A 25,786-nucleotide genomic window follows, 5' to 3' on the forward strand; every position below is an offset into this window, starting at 1 on the left:
CGAGGTAACATATTCGTTCCGAGCTTGATCTGGTTGTGCTTCTTGTTTGTGTCTTGAACACGAGCTGACGATGCAAGTCATTTTGGCATCCATGATTAGATTTCTGTCAGACTCACTTTGTCAAAGAGTGAAAGAAGAGAGCAAATAAAATAGTTTTCAGAAAGTTTTGTCACTAAAGTTGTACTTTATTTCTCTCCACAACCCGACCCCACAGCAGTAAGAGGGTAGCCTCTTTTAAATCAACGTTTTGACGGTCAATCTTTCTGTGGGTGAATGAGCAATATTCATCAAATGAAGCACTTCTAGACCAGAGGTTAAAACGAAGGGTCCTAGGTTTGAACTAGACGATTCATAGACAGGCACCACTGGACTGGCATTCAGAAAGGAGAGGACTTTAAATGTGTTTGGGGGAAAAGCAAACACTGTTCAAAAACCAAATCCACTTGATAGGAGCATGTGTTTGAGCCACAGATGGTAAGCTGTGGAGGAGGGGGGAGGATGAGAAGGAGGAGGAGGAGGGTAGAGGGTGGGAGGAGGTGTCAGTAACGTACAACCCTTGACATCTAACCCTTAGGGTTCAAGTGTTCCAGTGTAGATAATGTGTGTAAATGACCTCAACAGTCTCATTTACACACACTAACATTAGATAGAAATACAGCGGCATGCAAAATAATTCACCCCCCTTGGCATTTTTCCTATTTTGTTGCCTTACACCCTGGAATGAAAATAGATTTTTGGGGGGTTTGTATTATTTGAGTTACACAACATGCCTACCACTTTGAAGAGGCGAAGGGCTTCATAGCAAAGGGGGTGAATACATATGCACGCACCACTTTTCAGTAACATTTTTTCTGAAGCAAGTTATTTTTTGATTTCACTTCACCAATTTGGACTATTCTGTGTATGTCCATTACATGAAATCCAAATAAAAATCTATTTAAATTACAGGTTGTAATGCAACAAAATAGGAAAAATTCCAAGGGGGTGAATAGTTTTGCAAGGCACTCTACCATGAAGAACAGCTCTCCCCTGTAGAACAGATTGCAGCTCAGTGAGACCTAACCTGTGATATTAAAGGTTTGATGGAAATTTAAAGTACATGTTTTAGTCCCCTCTCTGGGTTGAATTAGTCGAATTCCTTTAATGTATCTCTCTCCTTATTCTGTACACGTACCTATCCCACTGGGAACACATTGGTTGAATCAATATTGTTTTCACCAACGTGGAATAGCCGTGGAATTGTCATATGTGCCCAGATGGGATCTCTGCTGTTTTATGCAGGAATTCCAAATCATTTAGGGGGAATCTCAGGGAATAAACCTCTAGTTTTATGAATAGTCCTGCTCATCTCTCTCCATTGAATTGCAATATAAATGTTCTCTTTTTGCCCCAAGGCGACGATTCACCTTCCCAGTCTCTCTCTTTCTCTCGCCTACCCTCAGAAAGCATTTGATCTTTCTGTGGCTTTACCTCGCTGCATATATATTTTAATCATATGCTGTGTCAACATTCTGTGAGAATTCAAGGGACACACAGGGCAGGAGGGGTATGGCTCTGAGAGAATATGACATGATCTGTGAAGAGGAGAACTCATTTCCGGCTATCTGAAGTGAGCTTAGTCTCTCGCTTACTCTTATGTCACCTCTCTCTCTCTCTCTCTCTCTCTCTTTCTCTCGCTCTCTCTCTCTCTCTCTCTCTCTCTCCCCTTTCTCTGTGTTGCTTTCTGAATGTCTCTTTCTCTCTCGCTCCCCAGACCCCCTCTCTCTCTTTCCCTCCCACCCCTCTCTCTCCCTCCCTTCCTTGATCTCTCTCTCCGTCTCTATCCCGCTCTCTCTGTTGCTCCCTCCTTCTCTTTCTCTTTCTCTCTCCCCATGTCTTTGAATGGCCTTATCATTGCATCATTGTGATTTCTGCTAAACCTGAATGATTGTGTTTCTGGTGCTTGACTTTTAGCTGTTAATGCATTACTATAGTCTAATCTGAACATCAGTCCCAGGCTCAGTTTGAGGGGTTAAAGTGTTTATTCAACAGGATGGAAATAGGAAATAGGAGGGGAGAAGTATCAGTGAAGAAACAGAAGAGGAATAGTGTTAGTGTTTCTATAATGAATGAGGTTCCATCATCCCCATTACATTCAGTCTTCCCAATGTGCTAGAGATGTTCAGCCAGCAGTGTTCAGTTGAACTGAAACGTCTGGGTTAACAAACCTATTGCCTTTTCTTCTTTGTTACCTTTTTGTATTTTTCTCTTTATAACAATGTTTTCTTTCTATATACTGTAGTTAGCCATGGTCTTGTGTTTTCTAGTCTAGACGTGTATGTGAAGTAAGAGGAATTTAATTGAAGTTTGAATAAATGATTATTCGATTTGGAATGACAGGGATGCTGAAATAAATTTAATCTGGCTGGATGAATCATGTTTGGCATAAAATTCTAGCTTTTTATGTAAGCGGCCATTGTGCACTAGGGGGCTATAGAAGAAGTGATTCAAGTTGATTGTTTTGCTTACTACACATAGAAAGCTATGACATCCAGCATGATTATTCATATTCATTCTGAATGTTTATTTTTGACAGTCCATTTAGCAAATGCTAATTTTATGGGTCAAATCTTCTACGTTTGCATATTAATGCTCTTCCAACCAAGACTGAAGGTTCTGAAACAATATTTTCATTGTTAGGCCCATTGTTAAGTTTCATATTTTTTTGCGATTGAATTTGACAATATGGAGCTCGAACAATGTAATTTTTTTCTTTCAGATTGGTGTTCCCCAACGGTCTGTCCAGTGAATACTCTCTAGTTACCACCTTCCGGCTGAGGAAAACCACAAAGAAAGACCGCTGGTATTTGTGGCAGATATTCGACCAGACGGGAGGTACACAGGTAGGTCAGAGTGTCCCCTAAACGGATATTCATGATGTCTGGATGTATAGCATCTAAGTGGGTTTTGATCTATTTTGATTTATTGGTTGGATGATTGACTGATCAGTCGATCGCTCACTCACTCTGCCAGTTGGCCCAGCTGGTCGGTCGGTCCATCGGCTGGTTGGCTGGTAGGTCGTTCGGTCGGGTTGGTTGGCTGGTAGGTCGGTTGGCCGGTAGGTCAGTCAAGTCGGTTGGTCCGGGTGGTCAGTAGGTCGGTCTGTCGGTTGGTTAACCATTGGTTAATTGATCAACATTTTCATGCCATGACTGATGCTTGTATCTACCATGACCCTGATGGTAATGGTAATGAATGGAAGGTAACACTTTACCGGCAGGTATAAAGCTTTATAACTTGTTATGAGACGATATAATGTCTTACAATCTCCTCCGGCTCTATCTTCAGGTGTCTGTAGTTTTGGACGGTGCTAAACGAGCAGTGGAGTTCTCAGCCCGGGGCCTTCTGAAGAACAGCCTCCACTACACCTTTAAGAGCCGAGACCTGCACACCCTGTTTGACCGCCAGTGGCACAAGCTGGGTGTGGCGGTCCAGAGCAGCATCGTCTCCGTTTACATGGACTGTAAACTAATAGAGAGGAGGCTGACAGATGAGAAGGATGAAATCGACCCCAGCGGATATACACTGATTACAACCCGGGTGGAGGATGGACGGCCTGTAGATGTACGTTTAGGCCTAAAGCCACAATCTGGAAATAGAACCGTTCTGAAATTCATAGATGGAGCAACGGATAAAATGACTGACAGTCCATGAGATCGACATGATAGTTTTAAACATACAGTAATTATATATGGTTGCCTTCAAGGGCAATGTCTAGAAGGGTCCCAGCAAACCAGGAACATTCCCAGAACATTAGCTAAGATTCCCATTAAGTTCTAGTTAGGGTTTTATCTAACAGTAGGATGATAACATCCCTTATGATAACAAAATATTTTATTTTTGACAAAATATTTTAAATGAAATATCGTTGGAATATTCTCCTAACATTCACTAAAATGTTGTTCACCACATCTGTAACAATCATCACAGAACATTCCCCAATAGTTCTCATTAGGCTTCCAGGTAATGTACTAACACAGTGTACCAGTAATGTTTTCCCAGCAAACCAAAATTGGTTCTGTGAAAGTTCCCAGAACATTCGTTAGGTTGTGCAAATGTTCTGGTTACACAAAAACGGTCCATTCATGGTGATGAATGTTTAACATTTGACTGATGTTGTGAGAGCATTCATACAACACATTTAATCTGTTCATTAAAGGTTCCCAGAATGTTTCATTAGGTTGTGGGAACAGTCTGGAGGGATCATTGTGGGTACATCGCAAAATATATGTTCCCAAAACACCAAAACTGTCCAGTTATTCGGATGATTCTACAATGTTTCTTTTGGGGTACAAAACACATTCACCTGATGTTACAAGGATGATCCCAGGTGGTAAGGGTAGGCAACAACACATCTGCCATGCTGATCCTCAACACGGGGGACCCTCAGGGGTGCATGCTTAGTCCCCTCATGTACTCCCTGTTCACCCAAGACTGCATGGCAATGCACAATTCCAAAACCATCATCATGGGAATGGCGCCGGAGGGGATGGCTGCCATTTTACGGGTTTCTAACCAACTGTGCTATTTTGTGTGCTTTTTCGCATTGTTTGTAACTTATAAAATAAACTGGATAATCTCCGCTCAAGACTATCTACCAACGGGACATTAAAAACTGTAATATCTTATGTTTCACCGAGTCGTGGCTGGACCACAACATAGATTTTATACAGTTGGCTGGGTTTTCCATGCATCGGCAGGACAGAACAGATATGTCTGGTAAGATAAGGGGTGGTGGTGTGGGTCTATTTGTCAATAACAGCTGGTGCACGATGTCTAATATTAAAGAGGTCTCAAGGTATTGCTCGCCTGAGGGAGAGTACCTCATGATAAGCTGTAGACCACACTATCTACCAAGAGAGTTTTCATCTATATTTTCCGTAGCTGTCTATTTACCACAACAAACCGATGCTGGCACTAAGAATGCACTCAACGAACTGTATAAGGCAATAAGCAAACAAGAAAATGCTTATCTAGAAGTGGCGCTCCTAGAGGCCGGGGACTTTAATGCAGGCAATCTTAAATCCGTTTTAGCTCATTTATACCATTATGTCACATGTGCAACCAGAGGAAAAACAACTCTAGACCACCTTTACTCCACACACAGAGACGCATACAAAGCTCTGCCTCGCCCTCCATTTGGCAAATCTGACCATAATTCTATCCTCCTGATTCCTGCTTACAAGCCAAAACTAAAGCAGGAAGTACCAGTGGCTCGGTCAATACGGAAGTGGTCAGATGACGCGGATGCTACGCTACAGGACTGTTTTGCTAGCACAGACTGGAATATGTTCCGGGATTCATCCAATGGCATTGAGGAGAATACCACCTCAGTCACCGGATTCATCAATAAGTGCATCGACGACGTTGTCCCCACAGTGTCAGTACATACATTTCCCAACAAAAAGCCATGGCTTACAGGCAACATCCTCATGAGCTAAAGGCTAGAGCTGCTGCTTTCAAGGAGCGGGACACTAATCCAGACGCTTATGAGAAATCCCGCTTTGCCCTCAGACGAACCATCAAACAGGCAAAGCATGAATACAGGACTAAGATTGAATCCTACTACACCTGCTCTGATGCTCGTCGGATGTGGCAGGGCTTGCAAACTATTACGGACTACAAAGGGAAACTGGACAGCTTTGTGATCACGTTGTCCATAGCTGATGTGAGCAAGACCCTTAAACAGGTCTTGCTCACATCGGAAAGGCTGCGAGGCCAGACGGATTACCATGACGTGTACTCAACGCATGCACGGACCAACTGGCAAGTGTCTTCACTGACATTTTCTCCCTGACCGAGTCTGTAATACCAACATGTTTGAAGCAGACCACCATAGTCCCTGTGCCCAAGAAAGTGAAGGTAACCTGCCAAAATGAATACTCACGTCGATAGCTATGAAGTGCTTAGAAAGGCTGGTCATGGCTCACATCAACGACATCATCCTGAACACCCTAGACCCATTCCAATTCTCGTACAGCCCCAACAGATCCACAGATGACGCAATCTCTATCGCAGTCCACACTGCCCTCTCCCACCTGGACAACAGGGACACCTATGTGAGAATGTTGTTCATAGACTACAACTCAGCGTTCAACACCATAGAGCCCACAAAGCTCATCACTAAGCTAAGGACCATGGGGCTGACCATCTCCCTCTGCAACTGGATCATGGACTTCCTGACGGGCCGACCCCAGGTGGTAAAGGTAGGCAACAACACATCTCCCATTCACATCGACGGGGCTGTAGTGGAGCGGGTCAAGAATTTGAAGATCCCTGGTGTCCACATCACCAACACATAATCATGGTCCAAACACACCACGATAGTTGTGAAGAGGGCACGGCAACACCTTTTCCCCCTCAGGAGACGGAAAAGATTTGGCATGGGTCCCCAGATCCTCAAAAAAATGATACAGCTGCACCATCGAGAGCATCCTCACCGGTTGCATCACCTCCTGGTATGGCAACTGCTCGGCTTTTGACCATAAGGCGCTACAGAGGGTAGTGCGTACAGCCCAGTGCATCACTGGGGCCAAGCTTCCTGCCATCCAGCACCGATATACTAGGCGGTATCAGAGGAAGGCCCAAAAATTGTCAAAGACTCCAGTCACCCAAGTCATAGACTGTTCACTCTGCTACCACATGGCAAGCGGTACCGGAGCGCCAAGTCTAGGCCCAATAGGCTCCTTAACAGCTTCTACCCCCAAGCCATAACACTGCTGGACAATTAATAAAAAGCCCCCCCCTTTGTTTTAACGCTGCTGCTGCTACTCACTGTTTATTATCTATGCATAGTCATTTACCCCTACCTACATGTACAAATTACCTTGACTAACCTGTACCCCCACACTTTGACTCAATACCGGTACCCCCTGTATATAGCCTTGGTATTGTATTTTATTGTTACTTTTTATTTTTACTTTAGTTTAGTTAGTAAATATTTTCTTAACTCTATTTCTTGAACTGCATTGTTGGTTAAGGGCTTGTAAGTAAGCATTTAACGGTAAGGTCTACACCTGTTGTATACAGCGCATGTCACAAATACAATTTGATTTGATCATTACGTTTGCAGACAACATGACGGTGGTTGGCCTGATCACTGATGACGAGTCAGTCAATAGGGCAGAGGTCAGAGACCTGGCAGTGTGGTGCCAGGACAACAACCTCTCCCTCAACAACACAAAAGAGCTGATAGTGGACTACAGGAAAAGGAGGACCGACTATGCCCCCATTCACATCGACGGGGGTCAAGAGCTAAAAGTTCCTTGGTGTCCACATCACTAACAAACAATCATGGTCCAAACACACCAAGACAAGAGGGCACACCAACTCCTATTCCCCTTCAGGAGACTGAAAAGATTTTGCATGGGTCCTCTCTCTGTCATAGACTGTTCTCTCTGCTACCACATTGTTGGTTAAGGGCTTGTAAGTAAGCATTTCTCGGTAAGGTCTACACCTGTTGTATTCGGTGCATGTGACAAATAACATTTTATTTGATAACTGAATGTTTGCACAACTGGTCAGTTTCTGTGTTTTGGGAGCATATCTCTTGTCCAGTCAGTGTTACCACAACCTAATGAAATATTCTTGGAACCTTTAAAGAACAGAGGAAATGTGTTCTGGGAACATATCTCTTGTCCAGTCAGTGTTACCACAACCTAATGAAATATTCTTGGAACCTTTAAAGAACAGAGGAAATGTGTTCTGGGAGCATATCTCTTGTCCAGTCAGTGTTACCACAACCTAATGAAATATTCGTGGAACCTTTAAAGAACAGAGGAAATGTGTTCTGGGAACGTACTTGTAATATCTAATGTTTTTTGCACCCTTAAAGAACCATTCTAGAATCCTCCGCACAATTGGACAGTTTCTGTGTTTGTATCGGTCAAAGAAACATGTTTCATATTTCAAAATATATATTTTCTAGCATTTTAAAAAGTTACTTTTTCTCTCTATCTGAATCATCATAATGTCCCTAACAGATGTCTTTCTCTCCAGATCGAACTGCAACAAATACTGATCTACTGTGACCCATACCTGGCTGAGATGGAGAACTGCTGTGAGCAGGCAGGATCTACGGTAAGATATTTTACACTTCTTTTATGTACGCTGCACATTTTAGGACATACATGAGACCTTCGACGTGGCTTGATATACAGTAGAGCAGGGGTATTACATGCTTACCCTTCGAGTTCCGGAGTACTTCTAGTTTTCTGTTCTACCTGATAATTCATTGCACCCACCTGGTTTCCCAGGTCTAAAGCAGTCCCTGATTAGAGGGGAATATATATTTTTAAAGCAGTGGAACTGGTTTCTTGGTCGAGATTTGAATTTAAGGGCAGTAGGTAATATAATCTGGTTGAGTTGTGTTTGTCCTTCTTGAAAACTACCCAACTGAATTATGTTTTTTCCATAAGGGACCAGGTTACTGTGCAATATCTTTGTGACAGCTGCTGATGTAAAACGGGATTTATAAATACATTTGATTGATAGATTGATAGATAGATATTCTTCTGTTAGCTCATATTGCAGACCAGGTCAATGGAGAGTGACCTTACAGACTGTGGATGAATCCCAAATAGCACCCTATTCACAGTATAGTACACTACATTTGACCAGAGCCCATAGGAAAAAGTGTGCAATTTGGACTGCTAACTGTCAAAGTGACCTTTGACATTTTGACAGTTCGGCCTATATGTATTCATAACCATGTTGTCATCTCAGTGAGTGTTGGGTTATGTTGATTCAATGTGCTAGGTCACATGTGGTCTATATGGTTGGAAATAGTGTGATTCAGTGACCTCTCACCTTTGGCCTATGACAGTTATAATATATATCCATAACCAGGATGTTATCTCAGTGTGCATTGAGTTTCAGTACTGGGGCTCAGTCAATATGGTGCATTGGGTCAATGAATCATTGGACATTAACTGATTATAAATACGGTAGTGGTACTGAACTGTTATTACATTTCAGACTATTTGAGAACTGCATTTCAACATGTGTTGTACTATAATTGTCTGGTTTTGTCATGCTCTGACCTAGGAGAGCTGTGTTTTCACTGTTTAGCTAGGCCAGGGTGTGATAGGTGGGTGGGCATTCTATGTTTTGTGTTCTATGTTTTGGCCGGGTATGGTTTCCAATCAGAGGCAGCTGTCTATTGTTGTCTCTGATTGGAAGCCATACTTAGGCAGCCTGTTTTTCCTTTATTTTTTGTGGGTAGTTATTTCCCGTTTAGTTGTAAGTACCTGACGGAACTGTCTGCTGTCATTCTTGTTTAATTTGTAAAGTGTTCCTTTTTTTCATTAAACTACAAGATCACGCTGCACCTTGGTCTACTCATTTTGACGCCTGTGACAGGTTTCCGATACCCAAATGAAGCCTTCTCCTAAACTAAATAGCACTTTCATTGGAGATTTTACATTGCTTTCTACACCAAAATGCTGTCTATCCCTGGACTCAAGTTCAAGTGAACTAGAAAACATAATTGAATAATAACATGAAATGATTAGGCTTAAGGTGGTTCCAGGAAACTGGCCCTTAAATAGCAGAGTAATGTGTCTAAACAGTTTGTATGCAGTGGACATATACAAAATAGTCAAAATTGGTGAAGTGAAATCCAAAAAGTTACTTGTTTCAAAAAATAAAAAAAACTGAAAAGTGTTGCATGCATATGTATTCACCCCCTTTGCTATGGAAGCCCCTAAATAAGATCTGGTGCAACCAGTTACCTTCAGAACTAATTAACAAATTAAATAAAGTCCACCTGTGTGCAATCTAAGTGTCACATGATCTGTCACATGATCTCAGTATATATACACCTGTTCTGAAAGGCCCCAGAGTCTGCAACACCACCAAGCAAGCGGCACCATGAAGACCAAGGAGCTCCAAACAGGTCAGGGACAAAGTTGTGGAGAAGTACAGATCAGGGTTCGGATATAAAAACATATCCGAAACTTTGAACATCCCACAGAGCAACATTAAATCCATTATTAAAAAATGGAACGAATATGGCACCACAACAAACCTGCCAAGAGAGGGCCGCCCACCAAAACTCACAGACCAGGCAAGGAGGGCATTAATCAGAGATGCAACAAAGACGCCAAAGATAACCCTGACGGAGCTGCAAAGCTCCACAGTGGAGATTGGAGTATCTGTCCATAGGACCACTTTAAGCCGTACATTCCACAGAGCTGGGCTTTCCGGAAGAGTGGCCAGAAAAAAGACATTGCTTAAAGAAAAAAATAAGGAAGCACGTTTGGTGTTCGCCAAAAGGCATGTGGGAGACTCCCCAAACATATGGAAGAAGGTACTCTGGTCAGACGAGACTAAAATTGAGCTTTTTGGCCATCAAGGAAAACGCTATGTCTGGCGCAAACCCATCACCTCTCATCACCCCGAGAATTCTATCCCCACAGTGAAGCATAGTGGTGGCAGCATCATGCTGTGGGGATGTTTTCATCAGCAGGACCTGGGAAACTGGTCAGATATGAAGGAATGATGGATGGCGCTAAATACAGGGAAATTATTGAGGGAAACCTGTTTCAGTCTTCCAGAGATTTGAGACTGGTACGGAGGTTCACCTTCCAGCAGGACAATGACCCTAAGCATACTGCTAAAGCAACACTTGAGTGATTTAAGGGGAAACATTTAAATGTCTTGGAATGGCCTAGACCTCAATCCAATTGAGATTCTGTGGTATGACTTTGTACACCAGAGGAACCCATCCAACTTGAAGGAGCTGGAGCAGTTTTGCCTTGAAGAATGAGACATACCCCAAGAGACTTGCAGCTGTAATTGCTACAAAAGGTGACTCTACAAAGTATTGACTTTGGGGGGGGGGGGGGGGGTGAATAGTTATGCATGCTCAAGTTTTCTGTTTTATTGCCTTATTTCTTGTTTGTTTCACAGTAAAAAATATTTTGCATCTTCAAAGTGGTCGGGATGTTGTGTAAATCAAATGATACAAACCCCCCCAAAATCTATTTTAATTCCAGGTTGTAAGGCGACAAAATAGTAAAAATCCCAAGGGGAGTGAATACTTCCGCAAGCCACTGTATATCTTTGTATTGCTCCTACAGTGTGAGCCTAGCAGGGAGGACCCTGGTGCTGGAGGGGTGACTCCCAATCCCTTGGATACAGCTGGAGCAGGCCTGCTCCCCCAGATGCTCTCCCAGCCCGTCCAGCCAGCCCGGGTCCAGCATTCCAGCAGTGACAGATGTCAATGTTCAGCAGAGAAGGTACAGTCCATAGAAATATCCTACGTCCCAAACCCCACTCTATTCTCTGTTTTGTGCAATACTTTTGACCAAAGCCAGTAGGGAATGGGGTGCCATTACAGACGTAACCATACATATTACCAGAGTGATCTATGGTATAAACCTTATTAACTCTAGAATGCGTTGATAAAGGCAGCCATCTTGGTTTTCTATTTAATTCTGTGGTACAATCAGTCAAGTTGAGGAACGCTCAACTCCGTTCTCTTATATCCGTTCTCTTATATCCGTTCTTTATATCCATTCTCTTATATCCGTTCTCTTATATCCGTTCTCTTATATCCATTCTCTTATATCCGTTCTCTTATATCCGTTCTCTTATATCCATTCTCTATTATCCGTTCTCTTATATCCGTTCTCTTATATCCGTTCTCTTATATCCGTTCTCTTATATCCATTCTCTTATATCCATTCTCTTATATCCATTCTCTTATATCCGTTCTCTTATATCCGTTCTCTTATATCCATTCTCTTATATCCGTTCTCTTATATCCGTTCTCTTATATCCATTCTCTATTATCCGTTCTCTTATATCCGTTCTCTTATATCCGTTCTCTTATATCCGTTCTCTTATATCCGTTCTCTTATATCCGTTCTCTTATATCCATTCTCTTATATCCTTTCTCTTATATCCGTTCTCTTATATCGAGGAGGAGTTGAGTATTGATAACTGGTCTAGCAACAACATTGAGTCAACATCAGTCGATGCTTGTAAAAAATGTTAATCTGAAAACGTACCTGTACCTAGGTTTGTCCTGTACAACTACTGTCCTTCACACTTTGAATAAAAACTTTTATTGAATGCAACCCCCAACTTTTTACTCATTTGTGTTGCTCGACGGCTTTGTGTTGCTCGACGGGAGATGTAGAGGCCTTGACGGAAGGACCCTTCGGAAGGACCTCTTGTTGTACAGGACAAAAATAGATACAGGCAAGCATTTTCAGAATTTCATGTATCGACTGATGGCAACTCAATGTTGTTGCTAGCAAATGGTGCGACCACTTATCAATACTCAACTCAACCTCGATATAGGAGATCGGAGTTGAGCAATCCTCAGTTACAATCTGTCCAAACAGCAATTAGAATCCTAATGGGTTGGAGTGTTCTGTTCTGTTCTAATGAAACCATGCATTCAGAATTCCAAATTCAAATATCCCACTGCTGCCACCAAACGTATTAAACTAGAAAATAAATAACCAATTAAAGCACATTTATGCCAATGAGTTTTCTTGGATGCCAACCAAAGGCAGGAAATAAAAGCTTACTAGCAGTAATTTGGCACAAATATGTAGTTGCTTTGTTTGAGGCATGGCTGCCATCTCCAGAGGTGGTTCCACTAATGTCCATGGAAGTGTTCTGAAAGCAGACTTCAGACAGAGGGGTACCTTGGGGAATTTGTCATGTCTTTGGGGAGATTTTAATGTGTGGACGGACAGTCATTAGCAAGCTAGTTCAGGTAAATTACATCAATTAAATGTTCTTGTTCTTTGTAGGGTGATCAAGGTCTACCAGGCTTGGCAGGACTTCCAGGACAGAAAGGAGATCAAGGAGACAAGGTAAAGGAGATGTTGAATATCTATCTGACTCAATAAATACCATCATGACTGTGCATGTGTGCACAGGTATTGTACCTGTAGAATTCAGTTACAATTCTAACAGAGATAAAGCTGTTGTGCTTCCTTACAGTCACATATTTCAGGGAGAGAGACAAAGACGGAGACAGAGAAAAGACCGACAGAGATGGAGACAGACAGAGACAGAGAAGACAGACAGAGATGGAGACAGACAGAGATGGAGACAGACAGAGACAGAGAAAAGACAGATGGAGATGGAGACAGACAGACAGAGAAAAGACAGACAGAGATGGAGACAGACAGAAAAGACAGACAGAGATGAAGACATGGAGACAGACAGAGATGGAGACATGGATACAGAGAGACAGAGATGGAGACAGACAGAGACAGAGAAAAGACAGACAGAGAAAAGACAGACACAGACAGAGACAAAAATAAGGAAATATGACCCAGACTGTATTGTGTGTTATCCTCCATGATTTAACAATGGAAATATGACCCAGACTGTATTGTGTGTTATCCTCCATGATTTAACAATGGAAATATGACCCAGACTGTATTGTGTGTTATCCTCCATGATTTAACAATGGAAATAAGTCCCAGACTGTATTGTGTGTTATCCTCCATGATTTAACAATGGAAATAAGTCCCAGACTGTATTGTGTGTTATCCTCCATGATTTAACAATGGAAATAAGTCACAGACTGTATTGTGTGTTATCCTCCATGATTTAACAATGGAAATAAGTCCCACACTGTATTGTGTGTTATCCTCCATGATTTAACAATGGAAATAAGTCACAGACTGTATTGTGTGTTATCCTCCATGATTTAACATTGGAAATAAGTCCCAGACTGTATTGCGTGTTATCCTCCATGATTTAACAATGGAAATTAGTCACAGACTGTATTGTGTGTTATCCTCCATGATTTAACAATGGAAATAAGTCCCAGACTGTATTGTGTGTTATCCTCCATGATTTAACAATGGAAATAAGTCACAGACTGTATTGTGTGTTATCCTCCATGATTTAACAATGGAAATAAGTCCCAGACTGTATTGTGTGTTATCCTCCATGATTTAACAATGGAAATAAGTCCCAGACTGAATTTACTAATGTCGATGTGTGGATTTTCACATTTGGTGTGATTGTTTTTTTAAATGGTAGAATGAATAAACTAAAACTAAAGTAATAGAACGAGCATGAAATTCAGATTCCCCCTGTCGTTTTCAGTATCAGTTAAACATTTCATTTGCTACGTGTTTCAAGCCTTGAAATCAGACACAAACAAGTACAGGTGGCTCTCCATTACGCCTCTCCATTGTTTTGTGTGAAATTGTGCGAACTCAAAAATAATGTGGTGCGTTATGGGATTCCACATGGCTCTGAAGCCGTTGAAGTGGCTATCGGAGGGTTTAATACACCCTCCATAATTTTCACTCCTTCAGCGTAGGGACACTTGTGTATATGGTGTGTGAATGGAGGGCCGAGGGCCGAAGGGACTGACAGAAATAGAGAGAGAAGAGCCAGGGTGTTTGACAGAAAGAGAGAAGAGAGAAGACCCAGGGTGTTTGGCAGAAAGAGAGAAGACCCAGGGTGTTCGACAGAAAGAGAAAGAGAGAAGACCCAGGGCGTTTGACAGAAAGAGAGAAGAGAGAAGACCCAGGGTGTTTGGCAGAAAGAGAGAAGAGAGAAGACCCAGGGTGTTTGGCAGAAAGAGAGAGAGAGAAGACCCAGGGTGTTTGGCAGAAAGAGAAAGAGAGAAGACCCAGGGTGTTTGGCAGAAAGAGAAAGAGAGAAGACCCAGGGTGTTTGGCAGAAAGAGAGAGAGAGAAGAACAAGTGTGTTTGGCGAAAAGAGAGAAGACCCAGGGTGTTTGGCAGAAAGAGAGAGAGAAGACCCAGGGTGTTTGGCAGAAAGAGAGAAGACCCAGGCTGTTTGGCAGAAAGAGAGAAGACCCAGGGTGTTTGGCAGAAAGAGAAAGAGAGAAGACCCAGGGTGTTTGACAGAAATAGAGAGAGAAGACCCAGGGTGTTTGGCAGAAAGAGAAAGAGAGAAGAACAAGTGTGTTTGACAGAAAGAGGGAAAAGAGCCAGTGTGTTTGACAGAAAGAGAGAGAAGAAGAGCCAGTGTGTATGACAGAAAGAGAGAGAAGAAGAGTCAATGTGTTTGACAGAGAGAGAGAGAAGAGTCAGTGTGTTTGACAGAAAGAGAGAGAAGAAGAGTCAGTGTGTTTGACAGAGAGAGAGAGAGAAGAGTCAGTGTGTTTGACAGAAAGAGAGAGAAGAAGAGTCAGTGTGTTTGACAGAAAGAGAGAGAAGAAGAGTCAGTGTGTTTGACAGAAAGAGAGAGAAGAAGAGTCAGTGTGTTTGACAGAAAGAGAGAGAAGAAGAGTCAGTGTGTTTGACAGAAAGAGAGAGAGAAGAAGAGTCAGTGTGTTTGACAGCAAGAGAGAGAGAAGAAGAGCCAGTGTGTTTGACAGAAAGAGAGAGAAGAAGAGTCAGTGTGTTTGACAGAAAGAGAGAGAAGAAGAGTCAGTGTGTTTGACAGAAAGAGAGAGAAGAGTCAATGTGTTTGACAGAAAGAGAGAGAAGAAGAGCCAGTGTGTTTGACAGAAAGAGAGAGAAGAGTCAGTGTGTTTGACAGCAAGAGAGAGAGAAGAAGAGCCAGTGTGTTTGACAGAAAGAGAGAGAGAAGAAGAGTCAGTGTGTTTGACAGAAAGAGAGAGAAGAGTCAGTGTGTTTGACAGAAAGAGAGAGAAGAAGAGTCAGTGTGTTTGACAGAAAGAGAGAGAAGAAGAGTCAATGTGTTTGACAGAAAGAGAGAGAAGAAGAGTCAGTGTGTTTGACAGAAAGAGAGAGAAGAGTCAGTGTGTTTGACAGAAAGAGAGAGAAGAAGAGCCAGTGTGTTTGACAGAAAGAGAGAGAAGAAGAGTCAGTGTGTTTGACAGAAAGAGAGAGAAGAAGAGTCAGTGTGTTTGACAGAAAGAGAGAGAAGAGCCAGTGTGTTTGACAGAAAGAGAGAGAAGAGCCAGTGTGTTTGACAGAAAGAGAGAGAAGAGTCAGTGTGTTTGACAGAAAGAGAGAGAAGAAGAGTCAGTGTGTTTGACAGAAAGAGAGAGAAGAAGAGTCAGTGTGTTTGACAGAAAGAGGGAAAAGAGTCAGTGTGTTTGACAGAAAGAGAGAGAAGAAGAGCCAGTGTGTATGACAGAAAGAGAGAGAGAAGAAGAGCCAGTGTGTTTGACAGAAAGAGAGAGAAGAGTCAGTGTGTTTGACAGAAAGAGAGAGACAAAAAGAGTCAGTGTGTTTGACAGAAAGAGAGAGAAGAAGAGTCAGTGTGTTTGACAGAAAGAGAGAGAGAAGAAGAGCCAGTGTGTTTGACAGAAAGAGAGAGAAGAAGAGTCAGTGTGTTTGACAGAAAGAGAGAGAAGAAGAGTCAGTGTGTTTGACAGAGAGAGAGAGAAGAGTCAGTGTGTTTGACAGAAAGAGAGAGAAGAAGAGTCAGTGTGTTTGACAGCAAGAGAGAGAGAAGAAGAGCCAGTGTGTTTGACAGAAAGAGAGAGAGAAGAAGAGTCAGTGTGTTTGACAGAAAGAGAGAGAAGAGTCAGTGTGTTTGACAGAGAGAGAAGAAGAGTCAGTGTGTTTGACAGAGAGAGAAGAAGAGCCAGTGTGTTTGACAGAAAGAGAGAGAGAAGAAGAGTCAGTGTGTTTGACAGAAAGAGAGAGAAGAAGAGCCAGTGTGTTTGACAGAAAGAGAGAGAAGAGTCAGTGTGTTTGACAGAAAGAGAGAGAAGAAGAGTCAGTGTGTTTGACAGAAAGAGAGAGAAGAAGAGTCAATGTGTTTGACAGAAAGAGAGAGAAGAAGAGTCAATGTGTTTGACAGAAAGAGAGAGAAGAAGAGTCAGTGTGTTTGACAGAAAGAGAGAGAAGAGTCAGTGTGTTTGACAGAAAGAGAGAGAAGAAGAGTCAATGTGTTTGACAGAAAGAGAGAGAAGAAGAGTCAGTGTGTTTGACAGAAAGAGAGAGAAGAGTCAGTGTGTTTGACAGAAAGAGAGAGAAGAAGAGTCAGTGTGTTTGACAGAAAGAGAGAGAAGAAGAGTCAGTGTGTTTGACAGAAAGAGAGAGAAGAGTCAGTGTGTTTGACAGAAAGAGAGAGAAGAAGAGTCAGTGTGTTTGACAGAAAGAGAGAGAGAAGAACCAGTGTGTTTGACATAAAGAGAGAGAAGAAGAGTCAGTGTGTTTGACAGAAAGAGAGAGAGAAGAGTCAGTGTGTTTGACAGAAAGAGAGAGAGAAGAGCCAGTGTGTTTGACAGAAAGAGAGAGAAGAAGAGTCAGTGTGTTTGACAGCAAGAGAGAGAAGAAGAGCCAGTGTGTTTGACAGAAAGAGAGAGAAGAAGAGCCAGTGTGTTTGACAGAAAGAGAGAGAAGAAGAGTCAGTGTGTTTGACAGAAAGAGAGAGAAGAATCAGTGTATTTGACAGAAAGAGAGAGAGAAGAACCAGTGTGTTTGACAGAAAGAGAGAGAAGAAGAGTCAGTGTGTTTGACAGAAAGAGAGAGAAGAGTCAGTGTGTTTGACAGAAAGAGAGAGAAGAAGAGCCAGTGTGTTTGACAGAAAGAGAGAGAAGAAGAGTCAGTGTGTTTGACAGAAAGAGAGAGAAGAAGAGTCAGTGTGTTTGACAGAAAGAGAGAGAAGAAGAGTCAGTGTGTTTGACAGAAAGAGAGAGAAGAAGAGTCAGTGTGTTTGACAGAAAGAGAGAGAAGAGTCAGTGTGTTTGACAGAAAGAGAGAGAAGAGTCAGTGTGTTTGACAGAAAGAGAGAGAAGAAGAGCCAGTGTGTTTGACAGAAAGAGAGAGAGAAGAGTCAGTGTGTTTGACAGAAAGAGAGCGAAGAGTCAGTGTGTTTGACAGAGAGAGAGAGAGAAGAGTCAGTGTGTTTGACAGAAAGAGAGAGAAGAAGAGTCAGTGTGTTTGACAGCAAGAGAGAGAGAAAGAGCCAGTGTGTTTGACAGAAAGAGAGAGAAGAAGAGTCAGTGTGTTTGACAGAAAGAGAGAGAAGAAGAGTCAGTGTGTTTGACAGAAAGAGAGAGAAGAAGAGTCAGTGTGTTTGACAGAAAGAGAGAGAAGAAGAGTCAGTGTGTTTGACAGAAAGAGAGAGAAGAGTCAGTGTGTTTGACAGAAAGAGAGAGAAGAGTCAGTGTGTTTGACAGAAAGAGAGAGAAGAAGAGCCAGTGTGTTTGACAGAAAGAGAGAGAGAAGAGTCAGTGTGTTTGACAGAAAGAGAGAGAAGAGTCAGTGTGTTTGACAGAAAGAGAGAGAAGAAGAGTCAGTGTGTTTGACAGAAAGAGAGAGAAGAGTCAGTGTGTTTGACAGAAAGAGAGAGAAGAAGAGTCAGTGTGTTTGACAGAAAGAGAGAGAAGAAGAGTCAGTGTGTTTGACAGAAAGAGGGAAAAGAGTCAGTGTGTTTGACAGAAAGAGAGAGAAGAAGAGCCAGTGTGTATGACAGAAAGAGAGAGAGAAGAAGAGCCAGTGTGTTTGACAGAAAGAGAGAGAAGAGTCAGTGTGTTTGACAGAAAGAGAGAGACAAAAAGAGTCAGTGTGTTTGACAGAAAGAGAGAGAAGAAGAGTCAGTGTGTTTGACAGAAAGAGAGAGAGAAGAAGAGCCAGTGTGTTTGACAGAAAGAGAGAGAAGAAGAGTCAGTGTGTTTGACAGAAAGAGAGAGAAGAAGAGTCAGTGTGTTTGACAGAGAGAGAGAAGAGTCAGTGTGTTTGACAGAAAGAGAGAGAAGAAGAGTCAGTGTGTTTGACAGCAAGAGAGAGAGAAAAAGAGCCAGTGTGTTTGACAGAAAGAGAGAGAGAAGAAGAGTCAGTGTGTTTGACAGAAAGAGAGAGAAGAGTCAGTGTGTTTGACAGAGAGAGAAGAAGAGTCAGTGTGTTTGACAGAGAGAGAAGAAGAGCCAGTGTGTTTGACAGAAAGAGAGAGAGAAGAAGAGTCAGTGTGTTTGACAGAAAGAGAGAGAAGAAGAGCCAGTGTGTTTGACAGAAAGAGAGAGAAGAGTCCTTGTGTTTGACAGAAAGAGAGAGAAGAAGAGTCAGTGTGTTTGACAGAAAGAGAGAGAAGAAGAGTCAATGTGTTTGACAGAAAGAGAGAGAAGAAGAGTCAATGTGTTTGACAGAAAGAGAGAGAAGAAGAGTCAGTGTGTTTGACAGAAAGAGAGAGAAGAAGAGTCAGTGTGTTTGACAGAAAGAGAGAGAAGAAGAGTCAATGTGTTTGACAGAAAGAGAGAGAAGAAGAGTCAGTGTGTTTGACAGAAAGAGAGAGAAGAAGAGTCAGTGTGTTTGACAGAAAGAGAGAGAAGAGTCAGTGTGTTTGACAGAAAGAGAGAGAAGAAGAGTCAGTGTGTTTGACAGAGAGAGAAGAAGAGTCAGTGTGTTTGACAGAAAGAGAGAGAAGAGTCAGTGTGTTTGACAGAAAGAGAGAGAAGAAGAGTCAGTGTGTTTGACAGAAAGAGAGAGAGAAGAACCAGTGTGTTTGACATAAAGAGAGAGAAGAAGAGTCAGTGTGTTTGACAGAAAGAGAGAGAGAAGAGTCAGTGTGTTTGACAGAAAGAGAGAGAAGAAGGGCCAGTGTGTTTGACAGAAAGAGAGAGAAGAAGAGTCAGTGTGTTTGACAGCAAGAGAGAGAAGAAGAGCCAGTGTGTTTGACAGAAAGAGAGAGAAGAAGAGCCAGTGTGTTTGACAGAAAGAGAGAGAAGAAGAGTCAGTGTGTTTGACAGAAAGAGAGAGAAGAATCAGTGTATTTGACAGAAAGAGAGAGAGAAGAACCAGTGTGTTTGACAGAAAGAGAGAGAAGAAGAGTCAGTGTGTTTGACAGAAAGAGAGAGAAGAGTCAGTGTGTTTGACAGAAAGAGAGAGAAGAAGAGCCAGTGTGTTTGACAGAAAGAGAGAGAAGAAGAGTCAGTGTGTTTGACAGAAAGAGAGAGAAGAGTCAGTGTGTTTGACAGAGAGAGAGAGAGAAGAGTCAGTGTGTTTGACAGAAAGAGAGAGAAGAAGAGTCAGTGTGTTTGACAGAAAGAGAGAGAGAAGAAGAGCCAGTGTGTTTGACAGAAAGAGAGAGAAGAAGAGTCAGTGTGTTTGACAGAAAGAGAGAGAAGAAGAACCAGTGTGTTTGACAGAAAGAAAGAGAAGAAGAGTCAGTGTGTTTGACAGAAAGAGAGAGAAGAAGAGTCAGTGTGTTTGACAGAAGAGAGAGAAGAAGAGTCAGTGTGTTTGACAGAAAGAGAGAGAAGAGTCAGTGTGTTTGACAGAAAGAGAGAGAAGAGTCAGTGTGTTTGACAGAAAGAGAGAGAAGAAGAGCCAGTGTGTTTGACAGAAAGAGAGAGAGAAGAGTCAGTGTGTTTGACAGAAAGAGAGAGAAGAGTCAGTGTGTTTGACAGAGAGAGAGAGAGAAGAGTCAGTGTGTTTGACAGAAAGAGAGAGAAGAAGAGTCAGTGTGTTTGACAGCAAGAGAGAGAGAAGAAGAGCCAGTGTGTTTGACAGAAAGAGAGAGAAGAAGAGTCAGTGTGTTTGACAGAAAGAGAGAGAAGAAGAGTCAGTGTGTTTGACAGAAAGAGAGAGAAGAGTCAGTGTGTTTGACAGAAAGAGAGAGAAGAAGAGTCAGTGTGTTTGACAGCAAGAGAGAGAAGAAGAGCCAGTGTGTTTGACAGAAAGAGAGAGAAGAAGAGCCAGTGTGTTTGACAGAAAGAGAGAGAGAAGAGTCAGTGTGCTTGACAGAAAGAGAGAGAAGAGTCAGTGTGTTTGACAGAAAGAGAGAGAAGAAGAGTCAGTGTGTGACAGAAAGAGAGAAGAAGAGTCAGTGTGTTTGACAGAAAGAGAGAGAAGAAGAGCCAGTGTGTTTGACAGAAAGAGAGAGAGAAGAGTCAGTGTGTTTGACAGAAAGAGAGAGAGAAGAGCCAGTGTGTTTGACAGAAAGAGAGAGAAGAAGAGCCAGTGTGTTTGACAGAAAGAGAGAGAGAAGAAGAGCCAGTGTGTTTGACAGAAAGAGAGAGAAGAGTCAGTGTGTTTGACAGAAAGAGAGAGAGAAGAAGAGTCAATGTGTTTGACAGAAAGAGAGAGAAGAAGAGCCAGTGTGTTTGACAGAGAGAGAGAGAGAAGAAGAGTCAGTGTGTTTGACAGAAAGAGAGAGAGAAGAAGAGTCAGTGTGTTTGACAGAAAGAGAGAGAAGAGTCAGTGTGTTTGACAGAAAGAGAGAGAGAAGAAGAGTCAATGTGTTTGACAGAAAGAGAGAGAGAAGAAGAGCCAGTGTGTTTGACAGAAAGAGAGAGAAGAAGAGTCAATGTGTTTGACAGAAAGAGAGAGAAGAAGAGTCAGTGTGTTTGACAGAGAGAGAAGAAGAGTCAGTGTGTTTGACAGAAAGAGAGAGAAGAAGAGTCAGTGTGTTTGACAGAGAGAGAAGAAGAGTCAGTGTGTTTGACAGAAAGAGAGAGAGAAGAAGAGTCAATGTGTTTGACAGAAAGAGAGAGAGAAGAAGAGTCAGTGTGTTTGACAGAAAGAGAGAGAAGAAGAGTCAGTGTGTTTGACAGAAAGAGAGAGAAGAAGAGTCAGTGTGTTTGACAGAAAGAGAGAGAAGAGTCAGTGTGTTTGACAGAAAGAGAGAGAGAAGAAGAGTCAGTGTGTTTGACAGAAAGAGAGAGAAGAAGAGTCAGTGTGTTTGACAGAAAGAGAGAGAAGAGTCAGTGTGTTTGACAGAAAGAGAGAGAAGAAGAGTCAGTGTGTTTGACAGAAAGAGAGAGAAGAAGAGTCAGTGTGTTTGACAGAAAGAGAGAGAAGAAGAGCCAGTGTGTTTGACAGAAAGAGAGAGAAGAAGAGTCAGTGTGTTTGACAGAAAGAGAGAGAAGAAGAGTCAATGTGTTTGACAGAAAGAGAGAGAGAAGAAGAGCCAGTGTGTTTGACAGAAAGAGAGAGAAGAAGAGTCAATGTGTTTGACAGAAAGAGAGAGAGAAGAGGAGCCAGTGTGTTTGACAGAAAGAGAGAGAAGATGAGCCAGTGTGTTTGACAGAGAGAGAGAGAGAAGAAGAGTCAGTGTGTTTGACAGAAAGAGAGAGAGAAGAAGAGTCAGTGTGTTTGACAGAAAGAGAGAGAGAAGAAGAGTCAGTGTGTTTGACAGAAAGAGAGAGAAGAAGAAGAGCCAGTGTGTTTTTGTCAGAAAGAGAGAGAAGAAGAGTCAGTGTGTATGACAGAAAGAGAGAGAAGAGTCAGTGTGTTTGACAGAAAGAGAGAGAGAAGAAGAGTCAATGTGTTTGACAGAAAGAGAGAGAAGAAGAGCCAGTGTGTTTGACAGAAAGAGAGAGAAGAAGAGTCAGTGTGTTTGACAGAAAGAGAGAGAAGAGTCAGTGTGTTTGACAGAAAGAGAGAGAAGAGTCAGTGTGTTTGACAGAGAGAGAAGAAGAGCCAGTGTGTTTGACAGAAAGAGAGAGAGAAGAAGAGCCAGTGTGTTTGACAGAAAGAGAGAGAAGATGAGCCAGTGTGTTTGACAGAGAGAGAGAGAGAAGAAGAGTCAGTGTGTTTGACAGAAAGAGAGAGAAGAAGAGCCAGTGTGTTTGACAGAAAGAGAGAGAAGAGTCAGTGTGTTTGACAGAAAGAGAGAGAAGAGTCAGTGTGTTTGACAGAAAGAGAGAGAAGAAGATTCAGTGTGTTTGACAGAAAGAGAGAGAAGAGTCAGTGTGTTTGACAGAAAGAGAGAGAAGAAGAGCCAGTGTGTTTGACAGAAAGAGAGAGAAGAAGAGTCAGTGTGTTTGACAGAAAGAGAGAGAAGAAGAGTCAGTGTGTTTGACAGAAAGAGAGAGAAGAGTCAGTGTGTTTGACAGAAAGAGAGAGAAGAAGAGTCAGTGTGTTTGACAGAAAGAGAGAGAAGAAGAGTCAGTGTGTTTGACAGAAAGAGAGAGAAGAAGAGTCAATGTGTTTGACAGAAAGAGAGAGAAGAGTCAATGTGTTTGACAGAAAGAGAGAGAGAAGAAGAGTCAGTGTGTTTGACAGAAAGAGAGAGAGAAGAAGAGCCAGTGTGTTTGACAGAAAGAGAGAGAGAAGAAGAGTCAATGTGTTTGACAGAAAGAGAGAGAAGAAGAGTCAATGTGTTTGACAGAAAGAGAGAGAAGAAGAGTCAGTGTGTTTGACAGAAAGAGAGAGAAGATGAGCCAGTGTGTTTGACAGAAAGAGAGAGAGAAGAAGAGCCAGTGTGTTTGACAGAAAGAGAGAGAAGAAGAGTCAGTGTGTTTGACAGAAAGAGAGAGAAGAGTCAGTGTGTTTGACAGAGAGAGAAGAAGAGTCAGTGTGTTTGACAGAAAAAGAGAGAAGAAGAGTCAATGTGTTTGACAGAAAGAGAGAGAGAAGAAGAGTCAGTGTGTTTGACAGAAAGAGAAGAAGAGTCAGTGTGTTTGACAGAAAGAGAGAGAAGAAGAGTCAGTGTGTTTGACAGAAAGAGAGAGAAGAGTCAGTGTGTTTGACAGAAAGAGAGAGAAGAAGAGTCAGTGTGTTTGACAGAAAGAGAGAGAAGAAGAGTCAGTGTGTTTGACAGAAAGAGAGAGAAGAAGAGTCAGTGTGTTTGACAGAAAGAGAGAGAAGAAGAGTCAGTGTGTTTGACAGAAAGAGAGAGAAGAGTCAGTGTGTTTGACAGAAAGAGAGAGAAGAAGAGCCAGTGTGTTTGACAGAAAGAGAGAGAAGAGCCAGTGTGTTTGACAGAAAGAGAGAGAAGAGTCAATGTGTTTGACAGAAAGAGAGAGATGAAGAGTCAGTGTGTTTGACAGAAAGAGAGAGAAGAAGAGTCAGTGTGTTTGACAGAAAGAGAGAGAAGAAGAGTCAGTGTGTTTGACAGAAAGAGAGAGAAGAGTCAGTGTGTTTGACAGAGAGAGAGAGAGAAGAGTCAGTGTGTTTGACAGAAAGAGAGAGAAGAAGAGTCAGTGTGTTTGACAGCAAGAGAGAGAGAAGAAGAGCCAGTGTGTTTGACAGAAAGAGAGAGAAGAAGAGTCAGTGTGTTTGACAGAAAGAGAGAGAAGAAGAGTCAGTGTGTTTGACAGAAAGAGAGAGAAGAAGAGTCAGTGTGTTTGACAGAAAGAGAGAGAAGAAGAGTCAGTGTGTTTGACAGAAAGAGAGAGAGAAGAGTCAGTGTGTTTGGGAATGAAGAATGATAGGAATTCATTACTTTGAACAGGTGGTGATTCGCCTATTAGGACCAGATGGTCTTTGTGGTCATTGACCCAATTACCATAGAGTGGTGTAGTTTGGGTAAAGACATTTTTCAGAGCTAGTAGGAACTTGGTTGTGTCCTAAATGGCACCCTATTCCCAATATAGTGCACTACTTTGGAGCAGAGCCCTATGGGATATCTTATAGGCCCTGGTCAAAAGAAATGCACTATATAGAGACTAGGGGGCCATTTGGGATGTAGTCCTTCTGTTTTTCCCTTAAAACCACTCAGGAATTCAGAGAAAGTACAACAGCTACACAAGCTTTAAATCATTCTACCTGTAGGACCGACCGAGAGGAGGGGGAATTGGGTTATTTGTGAAACTCTCCGTTATAATTAGTATGTTCCTGGTGTAGAAGTGACATTAAGTTTGTTATAGTGGTCTACTAGGACCAAAGAAAACACCTCAGTCCATATATCCTTATTGAACTAGTCTTGGCACTTTAGCTACCATTAAATCGTAATAAAAGTAGCACAAAATAAATCTCTAAAGTCATAATTAGTTTTTTTTTCAGGTTCAAAGTAACTAGTTGCCTCAGAAAATTGTAGGAAAAACTCCAAACGTATCATACTGAGGTGAATAGATTCCTGTGAGCACACCATTTACTTGTTCTATTCAACTGTGAATCCAATACAAAGACATGTCATTTCTGAAAGGGTCATTTAATTACTGTACCTCTGTTGAAGTTATACGTTTTGACAGACAGGCTGGGTTCAGCGACACTGTGACAACCAATCAACTGCCCCGAATAGGATTCCTGGCATTATTATCACTTTTAGAAGAAGTGCATTGTGGGACTAAATTAAATTAGTGACAGCTCGTTGAGAAGGCAAGCAGGCAGGGCGGAATGGAATACATCTGTAGTACTGTGCTAAACACATTCTGGGTATTGTAAAGGATTAATAAAAAGCTATAATTTCATGACTACGTCAATGTTTACATTTTATTCCACCTTGGAGCTGTTGAATGTGTTAATACTAGGGCTGTACATTGTATAACATAGTACTAGGGCTGTACATCGTTAACATAGTACTAGGGCTGTACATTGTATAACATAGTACTAGGGCTGTACATCGTATAAAATAGTACTAGGGCTGTACATCGTATAACATAGTACTAGGGCTGTACATCATTAACATAGTACTAGGGCTGTACATCGTATAACATAGTACTAGGGCTGTACATCGTATAACATAGTACTAGGGCTGTACATCGTATAACATAGTACTAGGGCTGTACATCGTTAACATAGTACTAGGGCTGTACATCGTTAACATAGTACTAGGACTGTACATCATTAACATAGTACTAGGACTGTACATCATTAACAGAGTACTAGGGCTGTACATCATTAACAGAGTACTAGGGCTGTACATCGTATAACATAGTACTAGGGCTGTACATCATTAACATAGTACTAGGGCTGTACATCATTAACATAGTACTAGGGCTGTACATCATTAACATAGTACTAGGGCTGTACATCGTATAACATAGTACTAGGGCTGTACATCATTAACATAGTACTAGGGCTGTACATCGTATAACATAGTACTAGGGCTGTACATCGTATAACATAGTACTAGGGCTGTACATCGTATAACATAGTACTAGGGCTGTACATCGTATAACATAGTACTAGGGCTGTACATCATT

At 42.0% G+C, this 25,786-nt stretch overlaps 1 protein-coding gene across 3 annotated transcripts in view; it reads left to right on the plus strand.

Annotated features, from left to right (window-relative positions):
- The window catches only part of col19a1 (collagen, type XIX, alpha 1), a 161,212-nt gene that overhangs the window by 12,155 nt on the left and 123,271 nt on the right, over window positions 1–25,786 (plus strand). For all 3 annotated transcript variants that reach the window (XM_029697582.1, XM_029697585.1, XM_029697583.1), the window contains exons 5-9: window positions 2,759–2,882; window positions 3,328–3,603; window positions 8,038–8,118; window positions 11,121–11,279; window positions 12,810–12,872. In XM_029697582.1, coding sequence (XP_029553442.1) covers window positions 2,759–2,882; window positions 3,328–3,603; window positions 8,038–8,118; window positions 11,121–11,279; window positions 12,810–12,872 — 703 coding nt within the window. The remainder of the gene's footprint in view (window positions 1–2,758; window positions 2,883–3,327; window positions 3,604–8,037; window positions 8,119–11,120; window positions 11,280–12,809; window positions 12,873–25,786) is intronic.

This window comes from Salmo trutta, chromosome 18 (assembly GCF_901001165.1).
Source record: "Salmo trutta chromosome 18, fSalTru1.1, whole genome shotgun sequence".
In the NCBI taxonomy this organism is placed as follows: Eukaryota; Metazoa; Chordata; class Actinopteri; order Salmoniformes; family Salmonidae; genus Salmo; species Salmo trutta.